The sequence below is a fragment of the Echeneis naucrates genome, chromosome 19, assembly GCF_900963305.1.
Source record: "Echeneis naucrates chromosome 19, fEcheNa1.1, whole genome shotgun sequence".
NCBI classification, from domain to species: Eukaryota; Metazoa; Chordata; class Actinopteri; order Carangiformes; family Echeneidae; genus Echeneis; species Echeneis naucrates.
Window position 1 is genome coordinate 17536610 of NC_042529.1, and position 23995 is coordinate 17560604.

General features: G+C 38.3%; 1 protein-coding gene across 7 annotated transcripts; it reads right to left on the bottom strand.

Moving 5' to 3' along the window:
• Nucleotides 1-815: 815 nt before the first annotated feature.
• On the bottom strand, nucleotides 816-18343 carry si:ch211-214e3.5 (zinc finger protein 518A). 7 transcript variants are annotated; one of them, XM_029527525.1, is made up of 4 exons: nucleotides 18011-18343; nucleotides 13414-13492; nucleotides 12760-12830; nucleotides 816-8082 (listed from the first exon to the last, which is right to left on the bottom strand). In XM_029527525.1, the coding sequence occupies exon 4, from the start codon at nucleotides 8062-8064 to the stop codon at nucleotides 3925-3927; it is 4140 nt and encodes a 1379-aa protein (XP_029383385.1). In that variant the 5' UTR covers nucleotides 8065-8082; nucleotides 12760-12830; nucleotides 13414-13492; nucleotides 18011-18343; the 3' UTR covers nucleotides 816-3924. The 7 variants fall into 7 exon arrangements, with proteins under 7 accessions (XP_029383385.1, XP_029383382.1, XP_029383380.1 ...); XM_029527522.1 differs by having other exon boundaries at nucleotides 17932-18343; XM_029527520.1 differs by having other exon boundaries at nucleotides 12760-12957; nucleotides 17932-18343.
• Nucleotides 18344-23995: the final 5652 nt, after the last annotated feature.

The following is a 23995-nucleotide window of genomic DNA, read 5'->3' on the forward strand; positions in this document are numbered from 1 at the left end:
TCCAGGTAACAGTTAACAGTCTGTTACTGCCTTCCCCAAAGAAAACAGTCAAGCAGCCTTATTTTCTCATCTTAATTTTTTTATTATTGAAACAGGGCCCATGTTCAGCCTTGCTGAAGGTCATCACTACACATCTTTAGATGGATTTCTAAATGAATCAATAGTGGAAATGCCAGTGAGATTTATGAGTTTCTTTTGTGATTGGTTGTTGTTCCTTAGAATACTGGAAGGATTCGTGTTCTATAAATTCAATATTATATGCTGACTGAATAGGTTTTTAGTGATTAAATAAAGTTTATTAAATGACATAAATGGGGCACATTTTTAAGCCTTCTGCAAAAGCATACAACCTCCCACAATGCAATGTAGAAGGTGTAATGTATGTAGAGCTGCTCAAAGCTGAGAAAAAATGGGAAAGATATGGCTTAGTGAAACGCCTTTGGGGAGTTTGTCTTTGACCAGGAACATAATTTCTGTTCTAAGAAAGCAGCACTTTGACACTCTGAGTTCTGCTCTAACTGCTAGTCTGATGGAAGGTCTGCAGAAAGGACAAACTGTTCAGGAACTCACTTTTTTTGGAGCTTCAGGAAAACATTTGACTAATTTGCAGACAGGTTGGATATCTGTGGTACTTGGTCATCTGCTGCCCTCATGTGGTTCTCTTCAGACCTATCATTATATCATGTTGATATACTGTCACTTCACTTGACCAAGTAATAAACTCTAAACATTAAACTATATTATAATGCAGTATAGTATATTGGAATGTATTATGTCATCATTCTGATAACAAAAACAGAAACACATTCCTTCTATAAGGTATGTACATTTATTAGAGGACTGAATCACTAAGACAAATACGAGAATGCACTACATTGTCAATCAGCCAAGGGACACGAGGCACTTTGCATGAAGTAAAGATTCCCTTAAGATATTAACAGCCTGCTGAAGAGGAAGAGTTTACTGTACATGACGACTCTGCATAGGGGTGAGACAAATTGTAAGTGGAGTGTCATCATTCAGATTTTTGGGAGGGGTTTAGTTGGGGAGCTAAATTGTACTGGAGTGTACTTAACCTTGAGGCTCACACAATTGACAGAACTTTTGTATGCAGCTGGGAACACCGTCAAAACTTCTCTTCTCTTTCCTTCACAGAACCAAAATGTTTTGGACCTGAGAGCAGTGAAGAAGGAATACAAGTGAGGACATTTAACTCAATCTGTAGCAACCAACGCATTGATAATCATAATGCCAAGTTTAGTACTGTCACACATTAAAATCAAACATCAAAAAATTCACAATGACAAAATTTGCTTTTATTACAAGTATATTAACAGTATTTTAGACTGTAGCCCTTGACTTGAAGAAGTCCATTTAAAAACATTTCCTTCAGGAGATAAAGTAAGTCCTTAAACCAAGGCAGTAACACTGCGGGAACCCTTGTGATTTTTGACACTGTGGGCTTCAGGTCGGCGCATGTTCCCGTTTTTTTCCACAAAGCAGACACCACGCAGCAATCTGAGGAACCTTCACTGGCAAATTACAGATGGGTAGATTTGGTAATGGTTCTCAATGACCATATCTGACTGCATAAAAGTGCTGCAATGGAAATGAGAATATGTAATTCTGCACAGGACTTCCACAAAACAATTTTACATTTTTTGTGTTAATACATAACCAAGATAAAACACATTAGTTATGGTCTGGAGGTCTTAATAGGTCAGCTTCTTGATTTGCCTGTTTCCAACAGCCTAAACTGGGGTAATCATATCCCTATTCCAGCTCTGTATTTGACATCAAGACAAGAGCATATGCAAATTCATGTATTACAATGTGAAACTGTTCCTTCTAGGAGAATTTACAGATCATGCATATTTGGTTTTAATCGTAATTCCCAAAGATCAGTCAAAGGGATCTACCACTTATACTCCATTTACCGACTGTAACTCAGAATGAACTGATAAAAATGCTCTGCTGACTGGAGTGCTTGATCCAGATAAACATTTGGCAAACAGTGGAAAGTGGACCCTGCTGAGGCCAGGACTTCAGTAACTGGAGTCTGGCCATGTTGAATCATTTTGAAGTATAAAATATTAGCATGGCTTGCATTTGTTCAGTTTTGCATATCTAACAGAATAAAACATTCATTTTCAATGGTTCAATAATCATGTTAAAGTATAAAAATCATTAAAAGCCATGATGTTCATGTACTGTTAAAAAATTGCTTAAAATGTAATATCAAAATAAATGTATATACATTATACTGAATGACAGTAAGCTGATTTAAAGTACAATATTAATGCAGTAAAAGTGAAATACACGGGTGCCCTACTACACACAAGATGTTTATAAAGCAAGAAATCAAAAAGATTAGTAAATATAAAATAACCTCTTAAGGTATTTGACAAGAAACTCTAAACAGTTTAAAGGGAAGAAAAAAAACCTGCCTTTGTGCAGCTTTCTATTTGTTCCATTGCAAGTCTGTCCAAAAGTGCTGTTTCACACCCATATCTATTCCTGTACAGTGAAAGTTTTCTGCTCTCACATTTTGTACTTACTTTAAAATAAGATTTTGGGGTGATCCAGCCGACCCCTACAATCATATAAAAAAGATCAACGTTCTAACCAGCTCTAGCAGCAGTAACACGGGTTAAAAAACATTGTATCCATTTCCCACAGTGGTGAGGGCTCATTCTGAGTAATTTTGTAGTGGCTGTTTTTGACAGGGTTTGACTACCTTGCTTCCCTTGTCATCATTAGCTTTGTTTCAAATTCAAATTTCAAATTTTGCATTGTGAAGTTCTGGATATTTGTTCAGCATTTAACTTATGTACTTTGACTTAAATATGAGGTATAATTGCAGATTACTTTGAGCTTCCAAATGATAAATTATTAAAATAATGCACCAATGGCATTGTTTGTTTTTATACTGTCTCCAATATACAACTATCAAATCTCTCTTGATGTTGACAACTTGCAGCAGCTTATTCATTTGTGAATGAAACCTTGCAACCCATAAAATAAATGTAAAAATGAAAGCAAATTCATTGACAAACAGCCTGAGCCTGACAAAGTAATTTGAAATGAAACTGCATAGGGTACATCATCGGCTGATCTGTATTTCTGGCAGTGAGCCATGGAGCATCCCTGTTAAACAGACTCTAGGACCATTTGTCTATTTTAAAGACTTTGCAGACAAAAAACTTAACCATTAAAAATCCCAATCCTATCAAATGACAAATGCATGCTAAAAGTTAACAAAAATCCTGGCAAGGAAAATGTAAACTACTCTGAGATTACAATTATGTAAAACTGTAGCCTGTTAACTAAGAGGGGGAAAAAATTTGACCAAGAGGGGGTTTTCATCAGGACCACTAAACAACTCAGCTTGTCTACAAGCATGCTATACAGAGTGTTTCTTGTCCTTGTGCAGGGTAATAAAAACAAAGTCTCAAACTAGGGCTATGCTTATATGCTTTTATATATATATATATATATATATATATATATATATATATAGACACACACACACACACACACACCCCCACCCCCTAACCCTATACACCAAAATGAGAAACCAAATTAATATGAAATACAATATTAAACACCTGAGTAATTTCATCCAACTTTGTATTTTCCCCTTGCAGATAGTGTCTTCTAGCCAGTGCTGTTACCTCAACTCTTAATTACAGTGTACCATTTTCACAGTTTGACCTGTGCATGCATGATGGAAATCATGCTAGCAGTATATAACCAGAATATGCACCTATGAAAAGACAAACTATAATTCACCCAAAAATATGTATTTACATTAGCAGGAAATGAACAAACAAATAAGGGATGGTCATTAAAATATACAACTTCAAACACTTGCTCCACATCAAAATGAGCAGAACATCAAGCCATTTCAAGTGATGGAAACTTTCAGAACAGTTTATTCCAGTCTCTGGTTGCCTCCATGAGGTGCCGCTGGCCATGTCCAATCCAGTCTTCCTGGCTGTTGAAGAGTCGTCCACAAAACCAACAGTCAAAGACCACAGACTCCTGTCTACAACCTGATGTTTTAACAACCTCATACTTCTTCTTGCTTTTTTTCCTTAACTTCAGTTTCAAAAGGAATCGCTCTCTGACAGAGCTCTGAACTGGTCTTGGCTCATCGCTGTGAGACAACACACCTTTGGTTGAGTAATCCTTCTCTTGAGCACCAAGCTCAGAGAGTTCCTGGATTGTTTTTTGAGACAGAGAGACCTTAGTAACAGCACCTTTGTACCTGTACACTACCTTCATGATATTGGCCACTTCGGGAATGTCAGCATCTGGATGGTTGAGCACCACTACAGGTTGGTATCTGCGAGGACATTTGATCTGCTGTACAGAACTGAAAGGGACAAGTCTCAGCGTCCTTTCAACTTCTTTGGCTATAGGTTTCCATAACACAGCAGTTTCCTTTTCAGTCAGTACTTTGTTTGTGAGTCTCCTGGCTTTATGCACTGGTGCTGGAAGTTCATCAAATAATGGTTTCCTGCGCCTTTTCCTTTGGCTTGGAGGCCGTATTGGCCTTGGGGCAAGAATTGGTTTGTCTGCTTCGCATTGTTGAGTCTTTAGATTCATCTGAGGGAGTGAAATGCAAGGTTCCTTGACATCTTTTTGTGCAGTTTTATGTAGGGTGATCAACTTTTTGACTCCATTGCTGGCATTTGCATTAGTTTTGTTTGATGATACAAGAAAGCACTGGGTCTGAGGTCTGGTTGCCAAAAACATTGGCTGACTGCTTGAGGTTGTAGCACCACTTGTAAGAAGGCTACCTGAAGGAGTGACAATTTTAAATATGACTTTGTTTCCATTACTTTCACTGGTTTGGCTACCATTCTTCTGAGTCCCATTCTTTTTCTCTTGGTTGTTCAGAAGTAGGCCAGATTTGGGTGGAGAAATGTACCGGAGCAAGAATGCTTGACGACCAGGCTGTATGCTGCTTGTTTTGTCTACAGAGCTCACAGGCATGGCCAGAACTGGCCTTGAGTTCAGTGGGAGTTGTGTACTTGCCAGTCTGAGACCAGGAATACTGGGGTTGTGAACAAAGGGAACAGACCTCTGTACCAAATAGCAAGTAGGTTGCAACTTTGATGATCTGTCTGTAGGTACATTATGTGGTGTGCTTGAAAGGAGCACAGGACCCTTTAAACCTGGGCTGTTGATAAGGTAGTGATTTGAAGTGGTGCCGAGACCTGGTTGAACTGCAGAGAGAAGAGATGCTGCTTTTTCAGCAGGTCCTGCCATTGGTGTTGATACATTTAGCCTCCGGCATTTTGGAGTTGAGCTTACATCAGTTTGGTTACATGATCTTTCTGTCCCCGGTTTCATGTAAGATACATTTATCTGAGGATTTGCAGAGTTTGCTATAAGTTTGAAACCTGGAGTTGTCTTGACCTGCACTGGCATGGCCAATCTACTCTCACTAGTCCTCAGGAGTACTGACTGCTGACCCTCTGGCAATTGAAGAATTCGTAGTGTGGTTTTTGTTTGTTTCAAAGAATCGTTTGCACTTGAGGATGTAAATCTTTCTCTGTTAAGTTGTTGGTTAATGATGGCATCTGAATGTTCTTCAACAAAACTCCCACAAATAGTTGACGTACTCTTTGTTTCTGGTATTTTTTTGGATATAGGAATACTCTCCTCCTCAATTTTGATTATATTGAAGTCTTGGAGAACTGACTCAAGATTTTCATCCTCTTTGGTAGGATCATCAATGCTAGCGGTGCTCTCATCAGCATTAATGTCACTACTTGGCACCTTCTTAACGTCCTCTTGATGTTTTTCTTGATCTGTTTCTCTATTGCCACTTTCTGTGAATGGTTGTGGAGACTCAGCCAATGCCAAGCTAAACTGTGGTGATTCATTAATACTTTTAATTGCTGAGTGTTCAGAGCTTTGTGGAGTGTTGGGCAAAGGACAGAATGTTTCCTTGGAATAGTTATGAAAGTTAAACACTTCCTGGTTTAGTGACTTTTGAGTGCAGTTTTCAGAACCCGTGTCACCATCTCTACAGCTACCTGAATTTGGTACAGATGACCCTGATAGATGAACCAGATTTATTGAAAGCCTTTGAAAATTTTGCTTGTCATTTTCACTTTTGATCTCAGTTTTAAACCTATTAGTCTTTGCTGGGGTACTCTGATACACTTTGTCATCTTTTTTGACAGTATTACAAGAATTTCTGTCTTGTTCATCACCAAATTTATCTGCCACTGGGTGACTAAATGATAAGTCACTTGCAACCCCACAGTTCTCAGCAGTCTTTCTGGAGACTGATTCAAAAATCAAGGTTTCTCTAACAATTTCTGAAGATAAGCTAGTGACTTTTCCAGAACACAATATATTACTGATTTTACCACCACTGTGGCTGGTTGCATTACAGTTTAACGTTGCAGATACTGAACTATTGTCAAATGTATTTCTCTCTGAGCAGGTTGTTTGGGGGTGACTTTGATCACCCACATGATCAGAGTAATTTGTCATGGGATATAACGATTCTGTGGAAGTTGAAGACACACCTAGTGAAGAATTAGTTTGTTCTCCAGCAACATCTCTCTGTGGGGTGGAATCAAGGTTGTAAATAGATGTTTCTTCCTCTTCGATCTTTACTTTTACTGCCATAATATCATCTTGATCAACCTGTATGCAAGATCCACCTATTGGTGAAACAGCAAAGCAATGTGATGTCGAGCTCTTGCTATCAGTACAGTCCCCATTCTCAATAGAGTTTTTACTTTTATCCAACACAGGGTTTGTTGCCAGAAAACCCACTTCTTCAAGCAAGGATTGATTCTGAATGGATGAGTCCTGTTTTGCTGCTGGGATTACTTTGAGAACTAAATGCTTCTTGCCATCAACAATTTTGAATCCCATCACTTTGGTTGTACAGTTGGGGGGAAGAGAGATTTTGTTTTTAACCATCAGAACAGTCAGGCCATTAGGATTTGTGTGGCTCGCAGAATCAGAGTTTGTAGAGTTGTCACACTCATGTAACATTACTGGTGATATCTTCTCTGTGTTATTAGGGCTTTTATTCCAATTGTTGTCCTTTTTCACTGTAGTCCCATCAGCACAGTGGTGGGTCTCTTCTAAGGAAAGCTCTGCCTTGATTAGCCTGCCATTTTGGTTGGTCAAATTTCCAGAAAGACAGTTAAGTTTTGTTGTCCTCTGAACATCCTCCCCACTTTTTTTTAGCAAAGCTTTTAAGGCTGCAGATGAATTTGCTGAAGTGCTATTGTCTTCAATAGCCTTCCATGCATTCCTTTTCTCTGCCTCCTGTTTGTGAACAGCTGCAGTGTGTTTGTCAAGATACTCACTTCTTACTGTACCATATCCACAGATTTGACAAGTAAAAGGGAATGTGCCCAAGTGAGCTTTCACATGCCTCTGGTGATCCTCTTCATTCAAGCTGATATGTCTACATTTTGAACACTTCCAAGGACTCTCATTATGATGGTGGATGTGCTGAACAAATGTCCCTGCATCAACAGTGGTAAACTCACACCAGTCACAGTTAAATTGTCCATTTAGACTGTGACACATGATGTAGTGTCTTGTCAGCAAAAGCAATGAATACTGAACATCATCGTTGCAGAGTTCACATGTAACCAGGGTATTTCTGTGTTCAATTCGATGGCGTTGAAGTGCAGAAAATTCATTTGTGACAAAGCCACACAGGTCACAAGGGTATGTGGGAAGAATTCCTTTATGAGCTGCTCGAAAATGTTTAAGGAGATCATTAGGACTATATGTGGAATCATCTTTACACACTGAGCATCCAAAACTCAGAATCTTTCCAGAAAACACAGCCCCCTGTTGGATTTTACAAGAGGCTTTGTTGAGAGTTTGTTTCTCTTTCTTGGTGGAAACTCCATGTTCCCTAATGGTAGAATCTACTGCATTGTTGAAGAGTGACCCATCTGTCACTTCTCCGAAATGCTTATACACAAAGTCTTTTACCTTATCATCCTCTATTACTGATATATTGCAGTTTCTGGCAGAGTCTCGAGGTATTATGAGGTCTTCTTCCATTGTTTGATTTGCAGATATCTGTGAGAAGAAATCCAATATGTTTATCATAAATATAGACAGAGCACTTCACTTATAATGCTGGTTTCAATTAGAAAAATTATGCATTATGTATATACTTTAAGGCCCCTGTAATGATTCAGGCAATTGCTGATCATATCAGTGAACCACTGGTTGAATTAATATCAATAAAATAATGATGAAAAGAAAGTGCATTCCAAAATTTTCTAGACTACCTTGTAATGTGACTGTACTCATGATGTGATGGATTGAGTGGAATAAACCTCTAAGCCACCAGGGACTCGTAGAGAAGTTTGTTCATTTCTCGCGGCAATGTCATTTCTCCCGGCTGGATCCAACATCCAACTACCATGGGTAACTGTTTTGCCTTTAACACATGATGTCACCAGGCCAAACTATGTGTGGCCTACAGACAGATACTGAACCCTTTTCTAGAAAGCAGCAATACAACAGCCTGACTAACCCTAAAGTGACTGACAGCAAACAAGTAAATTGTTGCTCCGGCAGGTTAAACAAAGTCTGCTTGCTGACTTTATAAGAACCAAGAGCTACAGACCAGACTTAGCATTGAGCAGCTAACTCTTAAAGAGAACAAAGACCAAGCTACACAGCCAGCAGCACCGTGACCTGTACCTAATTAAGAAGCTACCCAAGTTGCAGCTCATTGGACTTCCCTTCTGTGGAAATTCACTGGGCCTAGCATAGCACAGTTAACCGTTGTTAAATTAATGCTCTTGAATGCATCTTGTAGCCAAATCCTTCAACCTTTACTAGATATTGATACAGTAATTTTGTTTTATGGTTAATTATTTGTTCGATTTACAAAAATATGGTTAGTTATTTTATGAGAATGAATCAGTCTCCATGTCCCCAAAAAATAATTTTCTCCTGGGTATAACTCTTTGGAAACCAGCACATTTCTCATTTCTTATACATATTAAAAAAAAAACAACTCTGTGCTGCCAATGGCATGGGTGAGTGCAAACCTTCAGTCAACATGTACATTTTAATGTGTGGATTCATTCTGACACAAAGAAAAAATAGAATCATTTGTTGCAATGACTGGTTACAATGAACTTGCACGAATTTTTGGTCAGCTTTTTAGACTTTACATTATTTTAACTAACACCTTTCAAATGTCAAAGAAAAGTTGAAACTTGTTTTTATAGTATGCCAACTTAAAATGGGGATGACAAAGTTAGTGTATTGGCATGCTTTACCAGAATTTCTTTTTTCTTTTTTTAACAATAGTAACCAACCAGTCGCTCTCTAATGTATCATTGTCATGATACTGTACTGTACTGAACATACTGTAGTATGTTCAACATGTGTTCGTCTGTAAATAGTCACTCTTGTGTTATGTGTCAAACAACTTACATTATTGAAGCCCTTGGCTCATTCATCCAGCAATTTCTATTATACCACACCAACCAAATTACCTACAGTAAAAGGTCCTTATGGCAGATAGCCCTAATAACAATTTATGTTAGAGATGTTAAAAATTCAAAAGAATTCAATAAATAATTCAATAGATGGATTTTTCAACAGAGTAAATCTATGGATAAATGACTATATTAAAGTATAGGGTGAATTTTAAACAATTTCTACCAAGTTATATTTTCAAGTATTGCTATCGCAATACATATTTTTTGTTAATAATTTTATTGATAATATATTTGACTTTATGATGAAACTTTTACCACTAAGATTCAAGTTTTGATTTGATCGTACACTACAAACAACACATTTACTAACAAATTCCAGAATCATTAAAGCTCTCAACTGGTACTCAAAATGGATATGGTGGAGCTTTATGCGTTTTTTTTTTTTTGTTTTTTTTTTTTACTTTTTCTTTAGTTACTAACTTCATTTTCTGGACACTATATCATATCATACTGTCAATAAGTTGGTTTGCAATCACATGATTTAATGCTATTTAGCTTTGGCTGCAGGGTGCACTTGTGCATTACAGTGCAAGTGGCCAACACCTCATGCAGGATGGTGAAGTGGTCCTCTATAATAAAATCGCCATCAAAGTTTAATGTTCAGTTTTCAACGAAACTAAAACTGTACCATCATTTCAGATACTGTCATCAGTGCTACTGTATTGCACTATACAGTATTAAAAGTATTTATGAGGGAACATTACCCCAGGTCCTTCCTACCTTCAGTTTTCACACTACTCAACAAACAGTAGTCAGCAAACCACACAGTCTATTAGCCCAATAAAAAAAATGTGCAATAGCATAGTTGAATTGTGCAATTTTTTCTTGTACATATGCTGGTTTAATTTTGTTTTTTTTAGATTTATTTATATACTCCAATTTATTGTTTCTGGCTCATCTAACCATTCCAGTTATTGTTTAATGCTACTATTGTCTCTTATACACTCACCGGCCACTTTATTAGGTACACCTGTCCAACTGCTTGTTAACACTTAATTTCTAATCAGCCAATCACATGGCGGCAACTCAGTGCATTTAGGCATGTAGATATGGTCAAGACAATCTCCTGCAGTTCAAACCGAGCATCAGTATGGGGAAGAAGGGTGATTTGAGTGACTTTGAACGTGGCATGGTTGTTGGTGCCAGAAGGGCTGGTCTGAGTATTTCAGAAACTGCTGATCTACTGGGATTTTCACGCACAACCATCTCTAGGGTTTACAGAGAATGGTCCGAAAAAGAAAAAATATCCAGTGAGCGGCAGTTCTGTGGGCGGAAATGCCTTGTTGATGCCAGAGGTCAGAGGAGAATGGCCAGACTGGTTCGAGCTGATAGAAAGGCAACAGTGACTCAAATAACCACCCGTTACAACCAAGGTAGGCAGAAGAGCATCTCTGAACGCACAGTACGTCGAACTTTGAGGCAGATGGGCTACAGCAGCAGAAGACCACACCGGGTGCCACTCCTTTCAGCTAAGAACAGGAAACTGAGGCTACAATTTGCACAAGCTCATGGAAATTGGACAATAGAAGATTGGAAAAACGTTGCCTGATCTGATGAGTCTCGATTTCTTCTGCGACATTCGGATGGTAGGGTCAGAATTTGGCGTCAACAACATGAAAGCATGGATCCATCCTGCCTTGTATCAACGGTTCAGGCTGGTGGTGGTGGTGTAATGGTGTGGGGAATATTTTCTTGGCACCAATTGAGCATCGTTGCAACGCCACAGCCTACCTGAGTATTGTTGCTGACCATGTCCATCCCTTTATGACCACAATGTACCCAACTTCTGATGGCTACTTTCAGCAGGATAATGTGCCACGTCATAAAGCTGGAATCATCTCAGACTGGTTTCTTGAACATGACAATGAGTTCACTGTACTCAAATGGCCTCCACAGTCACCAGATCTCAATCCAATAGAGCATCTTTGGGATGTGGTGGAACGGGAGATTCGCATCATGGATGTGCAGCCGACAAATCTGCAGCAACTGTGTGATGCCATCATTTCAATATGGACCAAACTCTCTGAGGAATGCTTCCAGCACCTTGTTGAATCTATGCCACGAAGAATTGAGGCAGTTCTGAAGGCAAAAAGGGGTCCAACCCGTTACTAGCATGGTGTACCTAATAAAGTGGCCGGTGAGTGTATGTCTAATGCTTCTGTAAATTTCCCTAATCTAATGCAATTTGGCTGACCCGTGTTTATGGGGTGTGGACAAAATTAACTAATCAACAAATAATCAACTACCAGTTCGCCAACAAAGAGTCTTCCAGCAGAATGAAAGTTCATACTTGTCCTGGTGGGATTTCATGCTGCATTTGCCCATAAATAATAATATTTTGTTACAGAGAATGTTCCCTATTTTCCCAGCAGATCACTTTGCTCTCTCACTTTGCCTTTTGTTCCTAGAGTCTCCAAGAGAAGAGCAGTAGGCAGAGCTTTATGCTATTAACACTCCTGTAGAACTAGCCTTCAGAGTCAATCTTAAATGTAGGGAGGCAGACAATCTCGCTACATTAAAAAATAAGGCAAAGCTCTGGAGACCCCTAAAATTGCCAGTAGTGATTCCAGACCTAAATCCCTTCACCTCTGGAAAGATCTCAAAACAATAATTGAAAGAAGGCACCCTTCAAATCTGAATGAGCTGGAGCAGTTTCAGTGGTCCTAAATTCCAGTAGAAAGCAGAACACAGGAAGCAAAAAAAAAAAAAAAAAAGTCTGACATAGGGTTAAGGGCACTTTTTTTCAGTAAATTTATTCATAATATGTTGGACGTTTTGATAAAAGTTTTTACCAATAAGATGGACGAAGCAGATGGCTCTGCCTACTCTGTCTCGTTCTTAAAGAAAGTTTTTCCCTCCACTTTCACCAAGAGCTTGCTCATGGAAGGATTTGTTGGGTCCCACTTCTACAGACGTGACAAAATTGGTACCTTTCCGTTAAAGAAAGGAAAACCCACAATGGTCACTGAAATGACTTGAAACTGACAGAAGTAATAAATAAAAATGTACTGAAATTTACTTAACTAATAAAAATCTGACATTGATTTTGAATTGTGGTTCAAAAGAATCATTCTAAAAAATTAACTAATGAAACTGGCTTGGACATAAATGATGGTACCTCTTGAACAAGAAAAACTGATGACAAATTGAAGAAACCGGTGCTTCAGTCCCATTAGCTCTATATTCACAGACGCAAAAAGGAAGCATACAAAGAAAAGAACACCGTACGTACTGTGAAACATGGAGGAGGCTCAGTTATGTTCTGAAGCTGCTTTGCTGCATCTGGCACAGGTTGTCTTGCATCTGTTCAGTGCACAATGAAATCTCAAGACTATCACAGGATTCTGGAGCGAGATGTGATGCCCAGTCGCAGGTCATGGGTCCTCCAAGAGGATAATGATCCAAACTCCTCAAAAATACTCAAGAATGGCTAAGAACAAAACATTGGACTATTCTTAACTGGCCTTCTATGAACATCTGTGGAAAGAACTGAAACATGCAGTGTGGAGAAGGCACCACAGCTAGAGCAGTTTGTTCATAAGGAGTGGGCCAAAATACCTGTCAACAAGTGCAGAAGTCTCTCAAGAGTTACAGAGTTTCATTAATTTGTTTTTTTAATATGACTGTTGAACTTCAATTCAAAAGCAATGTCTGATTTTCATTTCTTGATTTTCACTTTTACCGATTATTACTTTTGTCAGTGCCAAGTTATTTCAGTGACCATTGTGTGTTTTTCTTTAATTAACGGAAAGGTATCAATAATTTTGTCCATGTCTGTATATGTGAAGTGTCTGGAGGGTTTTCTACAATTTGGTGGTGAACAAATGAAATTTTTTAAGGCTGCAGTAAGAATAAATTATTATTGAAAAGTTATTGTTTTTGTTACCTGTATTTCTTTAGGAAAGTATCAAACATTAATTCATATCATCTCTGAAGAGGTGGCTCTTGTCATGTGGCCATGATGCCTGAAAGAAAGACACAAAAGATGACTCAGTTTTTCAGATGTAAAATGTTCAATACATGCACTCATTTCAAATGTGTGATCTGAGATTCCAGCATGAAAATATGTATTCACTCAAAATGTATCAGAATAAACAGTTCACACAGATTGTTTGATCATTTAACAAGAAGAGCTGGACAATAAATTGATCAATAGAAAGTGATATGGCCCTTCGATGGAATGGCGACCTGTCTAGGGTGTACCCAGCCCTCGCCCAGCACGAGATGGAATTGGCTCCAGCACCCCACACGGAAATGGATAAAGTGGTTGAAGATGAATGAATGAATGATGATATGGGCATTTCCAATATTTCGATATACATTATTTACATGATCTGTCAATGACTGAGATTCAGAGCAGAACACAACAGGCAACATTGGTGAGTCATGACATCACCATAGGCACAAAGCCATGTTTAGTTGTTGTGGGCTGGGGCTCAACATTGGCTGCTAAACGTGCATCTCTGACTGCAATACAAATGTTACTGAATATGCAGATAGAATTGTTGACGGGAGAGAAATGAATAATTCAGTGTGTGGAAGAGCTTCAGTTATCAAAGAACAAATAAACTTAAGGATTCACTGTGCTGCTAAACGTACTTCAGAGGAGCCATCGATTAATGGGAACATATCAAATCTGTCCACCTGAGTCTGAAAGTTAACCTTCAGAAAATAATCTGTGAGCCTGAAGATGAGGCATTTTATAAGCTTAAGTTCACGTGTGCCCAAGACAACATCAACACCACCCGACATGTATTTTTATTGTTGCTCGTGGTTTTTCTGTATTCTGTAGCAATTTGGAGCACTTTTCATATTATCGTGGCTGAGGCACTTTTGTTACATTCTATTCAAACAAAAATAAAATAGTCAGCGTATTTTTTAAAGCTAGTTAAAAGATATAAAAATATAAATCTGAGTTTTTTGTTTGACTGTGATTTTTTTTCTTGTTTGAAAGCTGAATACAAATAAAAGGTTTACCATAATTAATTACTTGCTCAGTTTTCCTATCTAAAATATTATGTAGTTTTATAAGAGGTTTCATCAACTTGGCAAAAAAGCTTTTCACAAAATCATAGGTACAAATGTCTCATGGAAACAAAACAATTCAAGGCAGTTTTTCTGTGACTTTTATAATCTCCATATCAATATCAAAATTACATTGTATCAACAGAAATTAAGGAATATTTCTTCAGGCTATATCATCCAGCCCTACTTGAGAGTTAAATATTACCATATTATTATTATTATTATTATTATTATTATTATTATTATTATTATTATGTATAGTGTCTAATTTTATTTTATTTAATAATTTATTTAATTATTAATAATAACATTATTACACAATCAAAAACACACTTAGCAAAAAAAAAAACTCAAAAAACTATCATTAATCTTTCCTTTCAAAGACCTGTTTTCTTTTCCACCATGAGTGAAGAAAAACCAGATAAATGTCAACTCCTTATAAGCAGCCCCATTGGACATGCAACAGGTAATCATCTCAATAATCTGCTGAATATATGTCACTGGCAAATTCTGTATAAATTTTCTGACCGTACAGACAATTAGTATAGAAACCATAAGAAATTAGCTTATACCACAAACACATCAGGTTACTAATGAGACAGGCAGTATAGTCTGAATGAGTTGTGTTAAGGCCTTTCATGTCATTCTGTGGATGTGGATGATTAACATTCATCCACTGAAAATCAAATCAAATTTATTTATATAGCGTCAAATCATAAGACTTATATCAAGGCACTTAAGAGGCAGAAGAGATCAGGAGAGAAGATGCAATAAAAATTTGTCCAAAACTACATAACTAACTACAGTGACAATAATGATAATGTAATAATAATAATAATGTAACAAATAATGTACAAATAGGATTAAATGGCATTTTACTGAAGATGAATCAAGCTCATTTCACCACACCTTTTTAAGCAGGCAGTTATGCCCTATTCCTGAAAGCTCCTGTTAATGTCATATTTCTTAAAAAAGGTCTTGAACAGAGACTAAAAGGAATTGAATCAGGCACTTTTCTCATTACACTCTGCACAGATTTAGTTTCCATACCCTAGTATGCACATGACACCAAAATTTAATGACTGAAGATCAGACTGGCAGAAGTTGAATCAAGGACACTGAACCAAGCATTCTTTAGCTGTAGTAACGACTAATCAAAGATCAAGGATTATCCTCAATGCTCAATGAGCCACTCTCCAAATGAAACTGCTTGCCAAGTGTACAACCTAATGACAAACTTTACGGCACAAACCCCAGGTGACCTTAATGTACATAGAGATGCAGTTTAGAATAACTAGCTAGCTGACTAGCTTAAAGGTGAAATGGTGGGAAAGAATTGTCTTTATCAGTCAGAGAACATCATCATAGAAGAAGATATTTTGCATTGTGCAGCGAACATTACAGAACATGATCTGGATGCTGCTGCAGTTAACATGGTAATTTCAGAACCAACAATGTCTCCAGAGATCTTATAAGGTGTGGTTCACATCAGAAGATGTTTCTTGTGACTACTAAGGAATTCAAACTATTCAGGTGCTACCTCCTGACTCCAGTTACCATTTGTTATGGGAAGTAGCAGGGGTTCCCATGTTTCTTCCAATCTAGATTGTAAATGTGTGAATGGTTGTTTACAGTTCATACAAATCAAAAACAATTAATTACATAAGAAACTGCACTAGAAAATAGATTAATAGATAAGATTAGACAGTTCATAAGGTCTCTACCACAATGGGATAATGTGAAGCTGGAATTGGTACATTACTAACTTAATATTGCTTTCATTGGTATTATAACTAATTACTAACTTCAACTTACTTTTATTGTAAACATATTGCAACTGGCTATGATGATGTGCTTTTGACATTTTATTTACATATGTTTATATACTTCAATAGTTACAATGGAGTTGGAGTTGTTTTTACATTAGTACTGCTCAACACTTAATATACACTAGATTCCTGCTTAGATAAAAGACACAGTGTAAACATGTCACATAGCATGTGGGAAACTGAAACTGGCCTTTTCAGTATTTTCTATCACCTTAGACCCAAGGCTGTAGAGCAGATCACATTAATGGTAAAATCACCATCTGTCACAGCAGTATAGTGTTTTTGTAGAACCAGTGTTAGCTTCCTTTTGCCACAAAAATGTTTTCGTCCAAATGGTAATCAACAATATGACAAAAAAAAAATAAAACAAACAAACAAACAAAGAATAAAAAACAACATACAAAGACAAACAACCACACACACTCACACCAACGGGAAATTTAGAGTCACCAATCAACCTAGACATGCATGTCTTTGGATGGTAAGAGGAAACCAGTGTACCCAGAGGAAACCCACACAAGAACATTCAAACTCTGGACAGAAAGGCCCCAGGCCCAGGAACCGAACCCACTACCTTTTTATTGTGGGGCAACAGCGCTTTTCTGCTTCTTAAATAGGCATCAGTACAACAGGGCTTTTGAACACACAATGTTGATGACATGTATCAGAGCTGGCATTTAACTCTATACTTTAAAATATTCATGTAAGTTCAGCAGGAGACTTTTGTCAGCTGTCAAAGCGCTGGATCTGAGGAAGCCATGTTGGATGAAAAAATGGCTGCCATCATTTCATGACTTATCTGCACCAGCTCCCTCAGCCCAATTATATTTAATTTCTGTAGACACTTGTGATACACACTTTCTTTATCCATAACATAGTACATTTGAAAAAAGAATGGGAATTATATGCTAGTTCCAGAATCATATTAAACTAATGGGGATAATGCATGATACAACACTGTTTGTTTGTTTTTGTTTTTGTTTTTTGTTTTTTTTTGTACTAAAGTAAACACCAAATAAGGACAGAATAATGATGCTATGTAGGGGCAGTGAACACCTTGGTGGCAGACAGGTAGGCTACCGCTTGCCGGCACGATCTACACGGGACAGATATTAATGCAGCGGGGAGATGAGGAAAAAGTTTAATCGTATCAACACCGCATTTCCATTGAGCCTCGAACACGCTGACAAGTACAACATGTAGCAGGAATGCGACTGTCCATCTTAACATTAAAGTGCTACATCCTAATTCAATTTAGGTTTACTTTTCAGAGTCACTTGCTCAACAGTCGCTCAAGTTAGTAAAGGCGAGGAAGGCTACGTCTGGAGGGAGCATTACTGGCTGTGGGCACAGCAACAAAGGATCCGGAGTCGGCGCTCTCCGTTTTTTTTGTGCTGTGCCAAGTTTCGGTTCAGTACAGGGAATTATATCTGACAATTCATGGCAATGTTAATGTCTACGGAGTTTGATAAGCAGTTATTTTTAAACCAAAATGAAGCCCCCACCCACGCCAAGGCATTCAAAGTTACGGAAGATCTCGTGTGTCTTACTATGAACTCGATAGAAGTTGAAGCGACATCCGATCAACGTCCAACATTATGAAAAGAAGGTGACGCTTAAAAAACACACCGTGGAAACGTTTGCTTTCCTTCTCTCTTCTCTGTGGAACCACAGAGTCGGCGGCCATGACACTCCATCCGGGTACTCCTGTGCTCTTGACACTCATGTGGAAGCGGATGAATATGTGTTGCTTGTCAAATCCCAAACTAGTACCTCGAAGGACATTCTCGTTGAAAACACAATAAAAACTATTTGCGCTGGCCCGCTATCACACTGTGCAAAGACATCCATCGGAATCTGTCAGAGGTTTCACAAATTGAGTACTACGTCATTTGTTGCGCGCGCGTGTTTATACTCGCCTGTAGAAAACGCAGTAGAGCAATGGCGGATATACGCCATTTCCTACGGAATGCGTGAAATGAAGGTTGATGTGCGTTTGTTGACCTGCAAAACTAAATTATTTCTTTTCACCTCTGAACACTTGTAAATTATGTATTATTTTCCCTGTCCGTATGTCCTTGGCCAACACACAAACACAAACACACACACACACACACACACACACACACAAAGGGAGACAGAGGCTGCCAATATGGAGGAGAGCACACTGTTGCTCATCAACAAGCACTATCGCTGTAACATGACATCACTGTAAAATTGTGCTCTGCCAGTGTCTCATCAGCCATATTAGTAATCATGAGTGGTTTAGATTCTCTGCCTGTCTGTCTCTGTTTAGGTTGAATATTAAATCCTGATATTATCCATTTGAAATGATATATTACCATAGAATTGAATATGTTAAATCAGTTGGGAAGCATAGTTGGAAGAAAAAAAATAGTATTAATGTGAGGGTTACAAACAAAATTACAAAATAAACAAAATTGAAAGAAAATGCAATAAAAAGTTGTGATATGTGGTGGCACCCTGGTGAGGAGTACCAAGATAATTATGTCTTGCCTACAGTCAAGCATGGTGGTCATGCTACGAGCTGGGGCTGCATGAGTGGTGCTAGCACAGCGGAGCTGCAGTTCATTGAGGATAACATGAATTGCAACATGTACTGTGACATTTCGAAAAAGAGCATGAGCATGAGTTTTCTAACATGATAATGATCCGAAACTCACCGCAATGGCCTTGCTGAGGGAGCTGAAGGTGAAGCTGAAGGAGTAGTCAGGTATGGCTCCAGACCTAACTCCAGTAGCAACCTGAGTGGCTCTGGTGAACTCAAATCCAATCAGATTTATTTATTTTGTGTCAAATCATAACAAAGTTACATAAAGGTGCTTTACATATAGAGCAGGTCTAGACCAAACTCTTTAAGTATAAAACTTAAAAAAATAATAATAATAATTTATAAAACCCAACAGATCCCCCAATGAGCAAGCACTTGGCGACAGTGGCAAAGAAAAACGTTAAGAGGCAGAAACCTTGGGCAGAACCAAAGTTGGGGGGGCGGGGGGATTGAGCAGAGTAAGGAGAGAACGAGAGCAGGAGGAGGAGATACTCTACAGAGAAATTATATAGAAATACGAGAGCAGCAGGCATTGCAGGAACATGGGGTAGCGATGATTCACCACCTGCAGGATGAGGACAGGGAGAAAGAGGAGGTGAGGTGGGAGAAACAAGAACTTTGGGGAAAAATGATTAGCAGTATGTCAGTGCATGCAAGGGGGAGGGAGAGAGGTGCTCGGTGCTTCCCCCAGCAGTCTAAGCCGATAGCAGCATAGCGAAAGACTAAATAAACTTTAACTTTTTAACTATAAGGTCTGTTATATAGAGAAGTTTTAAGCCTGGTCTTGAAAATTACTAAATAGTCCCCAGACCGATACTGGAAGTTGGTTCCATAGAAGAGGAGCCTGATAACTGAACGATCTGCCTCCAGATTTACTCTAGGAGACTCTAGGAACCACAAGTATACCTCCATGCCCAAGAGGATTAATGCAGTGTTAGATAACAATGGTGCTCACACAAAATATTGACACTTTGGGAAAGTTCATTAATTTTCTACTGCTTATCCATTTCTGGGTCACATTGGCTGGAGTAATTCCCAGCTCACTTTGGGCAGAGGAACACCCTGGACCATTTCAGGGCCAACACATAGAGCCAAAGCCAAGCAATCGCTCACAATGACACTCAGACCTATGAGCAATTTAGAACTTTTAGAAAGTTCTAAATTTAGAAAGGCCCCCAGGTCTGGGAATCAAACCCACAATCTTCTTTTTGTTGGGCAACAGAGCTAACCACTATTCTGCCGTCACCCCACTTTGGGAATATTTGGACATATTCACTGTGAGGTGTAGTGTGTGAGGATAGTAAATCTATATTGCTATACAAACTGTCCAGTGACTACTTTAAGTTATATTGATGTTTCATTTCTACAGTGTTGTCCCTTGAGAAGATATAATAAAATGGTTGCTGAAATTTGAGGGTTGTACTTACTTTAGTGAGCAACTGTACATCGGTCATGCTCATACTCACTGTCTCTCTTTGTGTGTCTCTGCCTTGCTCTCTCTCTCTCTGGAACTGTATATTTCTCAACCAAGGTGTTGAGGAAATTTTGAGTCTGATTATGATTTGTTTTCGTTGACATATTAAAAGTACTTTGTATGGATGACTGATGTAGTTAACTTAATTAATTTATACAGTTCACTTTTGAGTTGTTTATTGCAACAGGAAGCTAGGCAGATGGAGAACTGCACCAGTTCTCACGGAAGTGAGGGGAATAGTGTTTTGGGTGGCACGTCACAACTCAGGTAGATAACACGCAGCTTTGAAGTGAACTAGCATTTCGTCAGGGGTTGCAACCATTACTGAAGGAGCAGGTTGGGCGATTGATGGGTAGGGGATGGTGGTGATGCAGATATTTCATCACGGAAAGCAAATAACAAAAGGTGGTATTAGTTTTTGCAGTGAAAATATGGATGCCCTGTCAAGGTCTTAACAGAATTTGAGGAATACTCGGGGCAGAGAGTTCTTTCAGCGCAGTTTCTGGACAGAGAAAAGTCATGTGCGAATGCACAAAAGGAATTGTGGAAGTCATCAAAGAGAGAGCCACTGTATGTGACTGAAAGGTTTGATATTCTGGCCAAATAGCTATCAAGATAGCTAACCCAGCTTCTATATTTTCAGGTAAACCTGCATTCTGTGTCAGTTTAACAAGGACTGCACACAGCTCTAATTAACCTCCAAGCCTTATTCTACTTTCCATTTCCAGGAAGGTAAATCCTGTTCTTTACCTCAATAGCAATATATAAAATCTACTTTGCTTCCAGCTGATATATTCAACCAAATTTCTTACTGAATTACGAATTATTAATGAAGTATTTCACATTCTGATTAAAATTTTGATTCTCTTTGACCTTTGATTTATCAATAGATTTTTCTTTCCTTCAGATTAAGATTTAGAAGGAATTATCTTAATATTGTAAACAGGTTGAACTGGAAAAAGTCTATAAAGGTAAAATGGCTTTATTCTTTTAGTGATTCATTCTGATCTGAATTCTGGTCAATGCCAGGGGGACAGTCAAGTGGGCAAATCTCATCTGCACATCAGCTCAAGGCTCAATAGTTATTCTTATAGGATCTTGTTTCAGGCAATTATAATCCAAATTATTAAAAATTTTGTTGTAAAAAGGTTTTTTACAACCCTTGTGAAGATACCCTAGTAATCCGGTACAAATGTATCTACATCCACAGTAAGTCCTAACTTAACATAACTTGATAGACAGCTTAGTCATCACTAGTGATGGGAATTTTGGCTCTTTTTAGAGAGCTTACTTTTTTGGGTTCCTAACTGGCTCCTTAGATTTTTTGTTGCTTAAATTTTTTATTTAAAAAATAATGTAACATGTTTAAAATGAATTACTAATGTAAATAACATCCATCCATCCAAAAAATGTTTATTGTTTATATTGTTTTACTTTCTTAACAAACTGAATTTGGAGTATAATGCAACAAATGATAAATTATGTAAGTATAAAAACCCAAAATTCCAACTCAATGAGAAAAAAAGTCCCATCTCTGATTGAATGTATACCATTTATAAACTTTTTAACTATTTACATTGAACCAACATAGGTAAGTATAAAGAATCCTACAACAGAAAATAAATTAAATGTAAATAGTTAAAATATGTACAACAAAACTATATGCTGTTAGTAGGGTCTCTCAAAGCAAATTGGTCTCAGGCGATGCACCAAACAAAGACTGGTTCAAAAGACCCCATGAAAGATAGAGGAGGGAGAAAGGTTACCTTGCCTGGAGGAAGCCCAGGTCCCAGGGCTGGAGCCAAGCCTGAACAGAAGGCCCATTAGCAAGCACCTGGTTGCCTGGTCTGCCACGGGGCCCGGTCAGGCACAACCAGAGGGTGTGTGCCAGTTACAGGGGCATCACACTACACTGCTTCCATTGAAAAGTCTACTCTAAGGTACTGGAAAGAAGGGTCTCTCCAAATGTTGTACCCCAGATTGAGGAGGAACAACCAGATCTTCACTCTTGCAGCAGAGATGGGAGTAAGTCCCATACGTGCAAGTCTCAAGTAAGTCGCAAGTCTTAGCCCTCAAGTCTCAAGTAAGTCCAAGTCGTCTGTAAGGAGGATCAAGCAAGTCAAGTCCAAGCACAGCTTTAGTCAAGTAAGTCAAGTCATTCATTTTTTCAAATATGTATAATATGTATTTCACCAAACCTGTTTTTTTTTTTTTTTATGTAAGCTGACAAGTCAATGAATCAGCTCAACATGAATGAATTTCAAACAGCTTTTTATTACTTAACAAGATGAAACAATCACATTACTGTATGTGAAAAGAAACACTGTAACATTTAGAATGTGCTTAATTCAACAAAAATGTGTGCATGTGTGAGTGAGTGAGTCAGAGGAGAGGGGCAGAGAGAGAGAATGTGTGTGTGTCTGTTTGAAAGAGATAATCAATAACCAGGTCTGATCAAGTATTCAGGTCGTTCAAGTATTGAACGTGTGATGTCGTTCTACTGGGGATGGCTAGAAGTGTAGTGTTGCTTGTTGCTTGTGATGAACTGGGAGATCTGTGGCTGACTTAGGAGTCGTAGGAGCTGCTTTTGAGTGAAGGTATTCTTCATATGTAAACATTTGGGACAGAGGGGGAGAAAAGATAAATGTTAAACTCATGTATTCACTGCACAGTTTGCCATTACTGCCTACAAAGTAGTCATAACATCAGAAAATAAAGTTTTGATTCCCTAGCTTTAGCCTCATTCTAGGCATGCAGTTTTGGTGTTAAAGCTCAGGGATGCAAACACAAAAAAGAGAGAAACTAGTTCTAATTGATGCACACAAAGGGCTATGTGAAAACAAGAGCAAACAGAGAGAAAGGCAGAGGATGTGGGAGCGCATTTAAGGAGGCAGTAAATTAGACTTCACATAAAAACACAGAGAAACAACTTTGCCTGGCGGTCAGTGTTGAAAATATGTGGGAAATGTCTGGGAAAAAACGTTTTTTTAGATGTTATGGCTGTAATGAGGTTACACTATAATGTCATTATTATACTATAACCACATTACAGGCGTGTATGCATAGATATTTAGCAGGTACACTAACGTTAGTCAGTTCTGGTGTTACAGCTACTGAGCACTAGCGCTGCTAATTGCCACTTTTTTTTTAGCTAAAGTAAAAAAATCATCAATAGCAAAAATGTTAACATATCAAGCCACTCTCTCGCTCTAATATTAGCAGCCAAGTAGTATTAGTAGCAAAATAATAATCAGGACGTTAATCCATCTAGCTTTGCAGCATGTTACTCACCTTTCTTTATGTGCTGCCCTAAAATGTCTGATGAAATTCGACATAGTGCTTGCAGTGTCAGTAACTTTAACATTTCAGAATTTGCATATAGCTCCGTTTTATTTGGTGTTGTCACGTAATCTTTGAATCCAAAATGTATGATTTTCAGAATGGTGTTGGGCAGAGTGCCCTCCATCTCTCTGCTGATCACGCACTAGACTGATGCAGGCAGGTGTGTCTTGTCACAGGGGGGTGCCAGGTTTGCTGATATTCTGCAGGTCAGGAGCACTCGCGCACA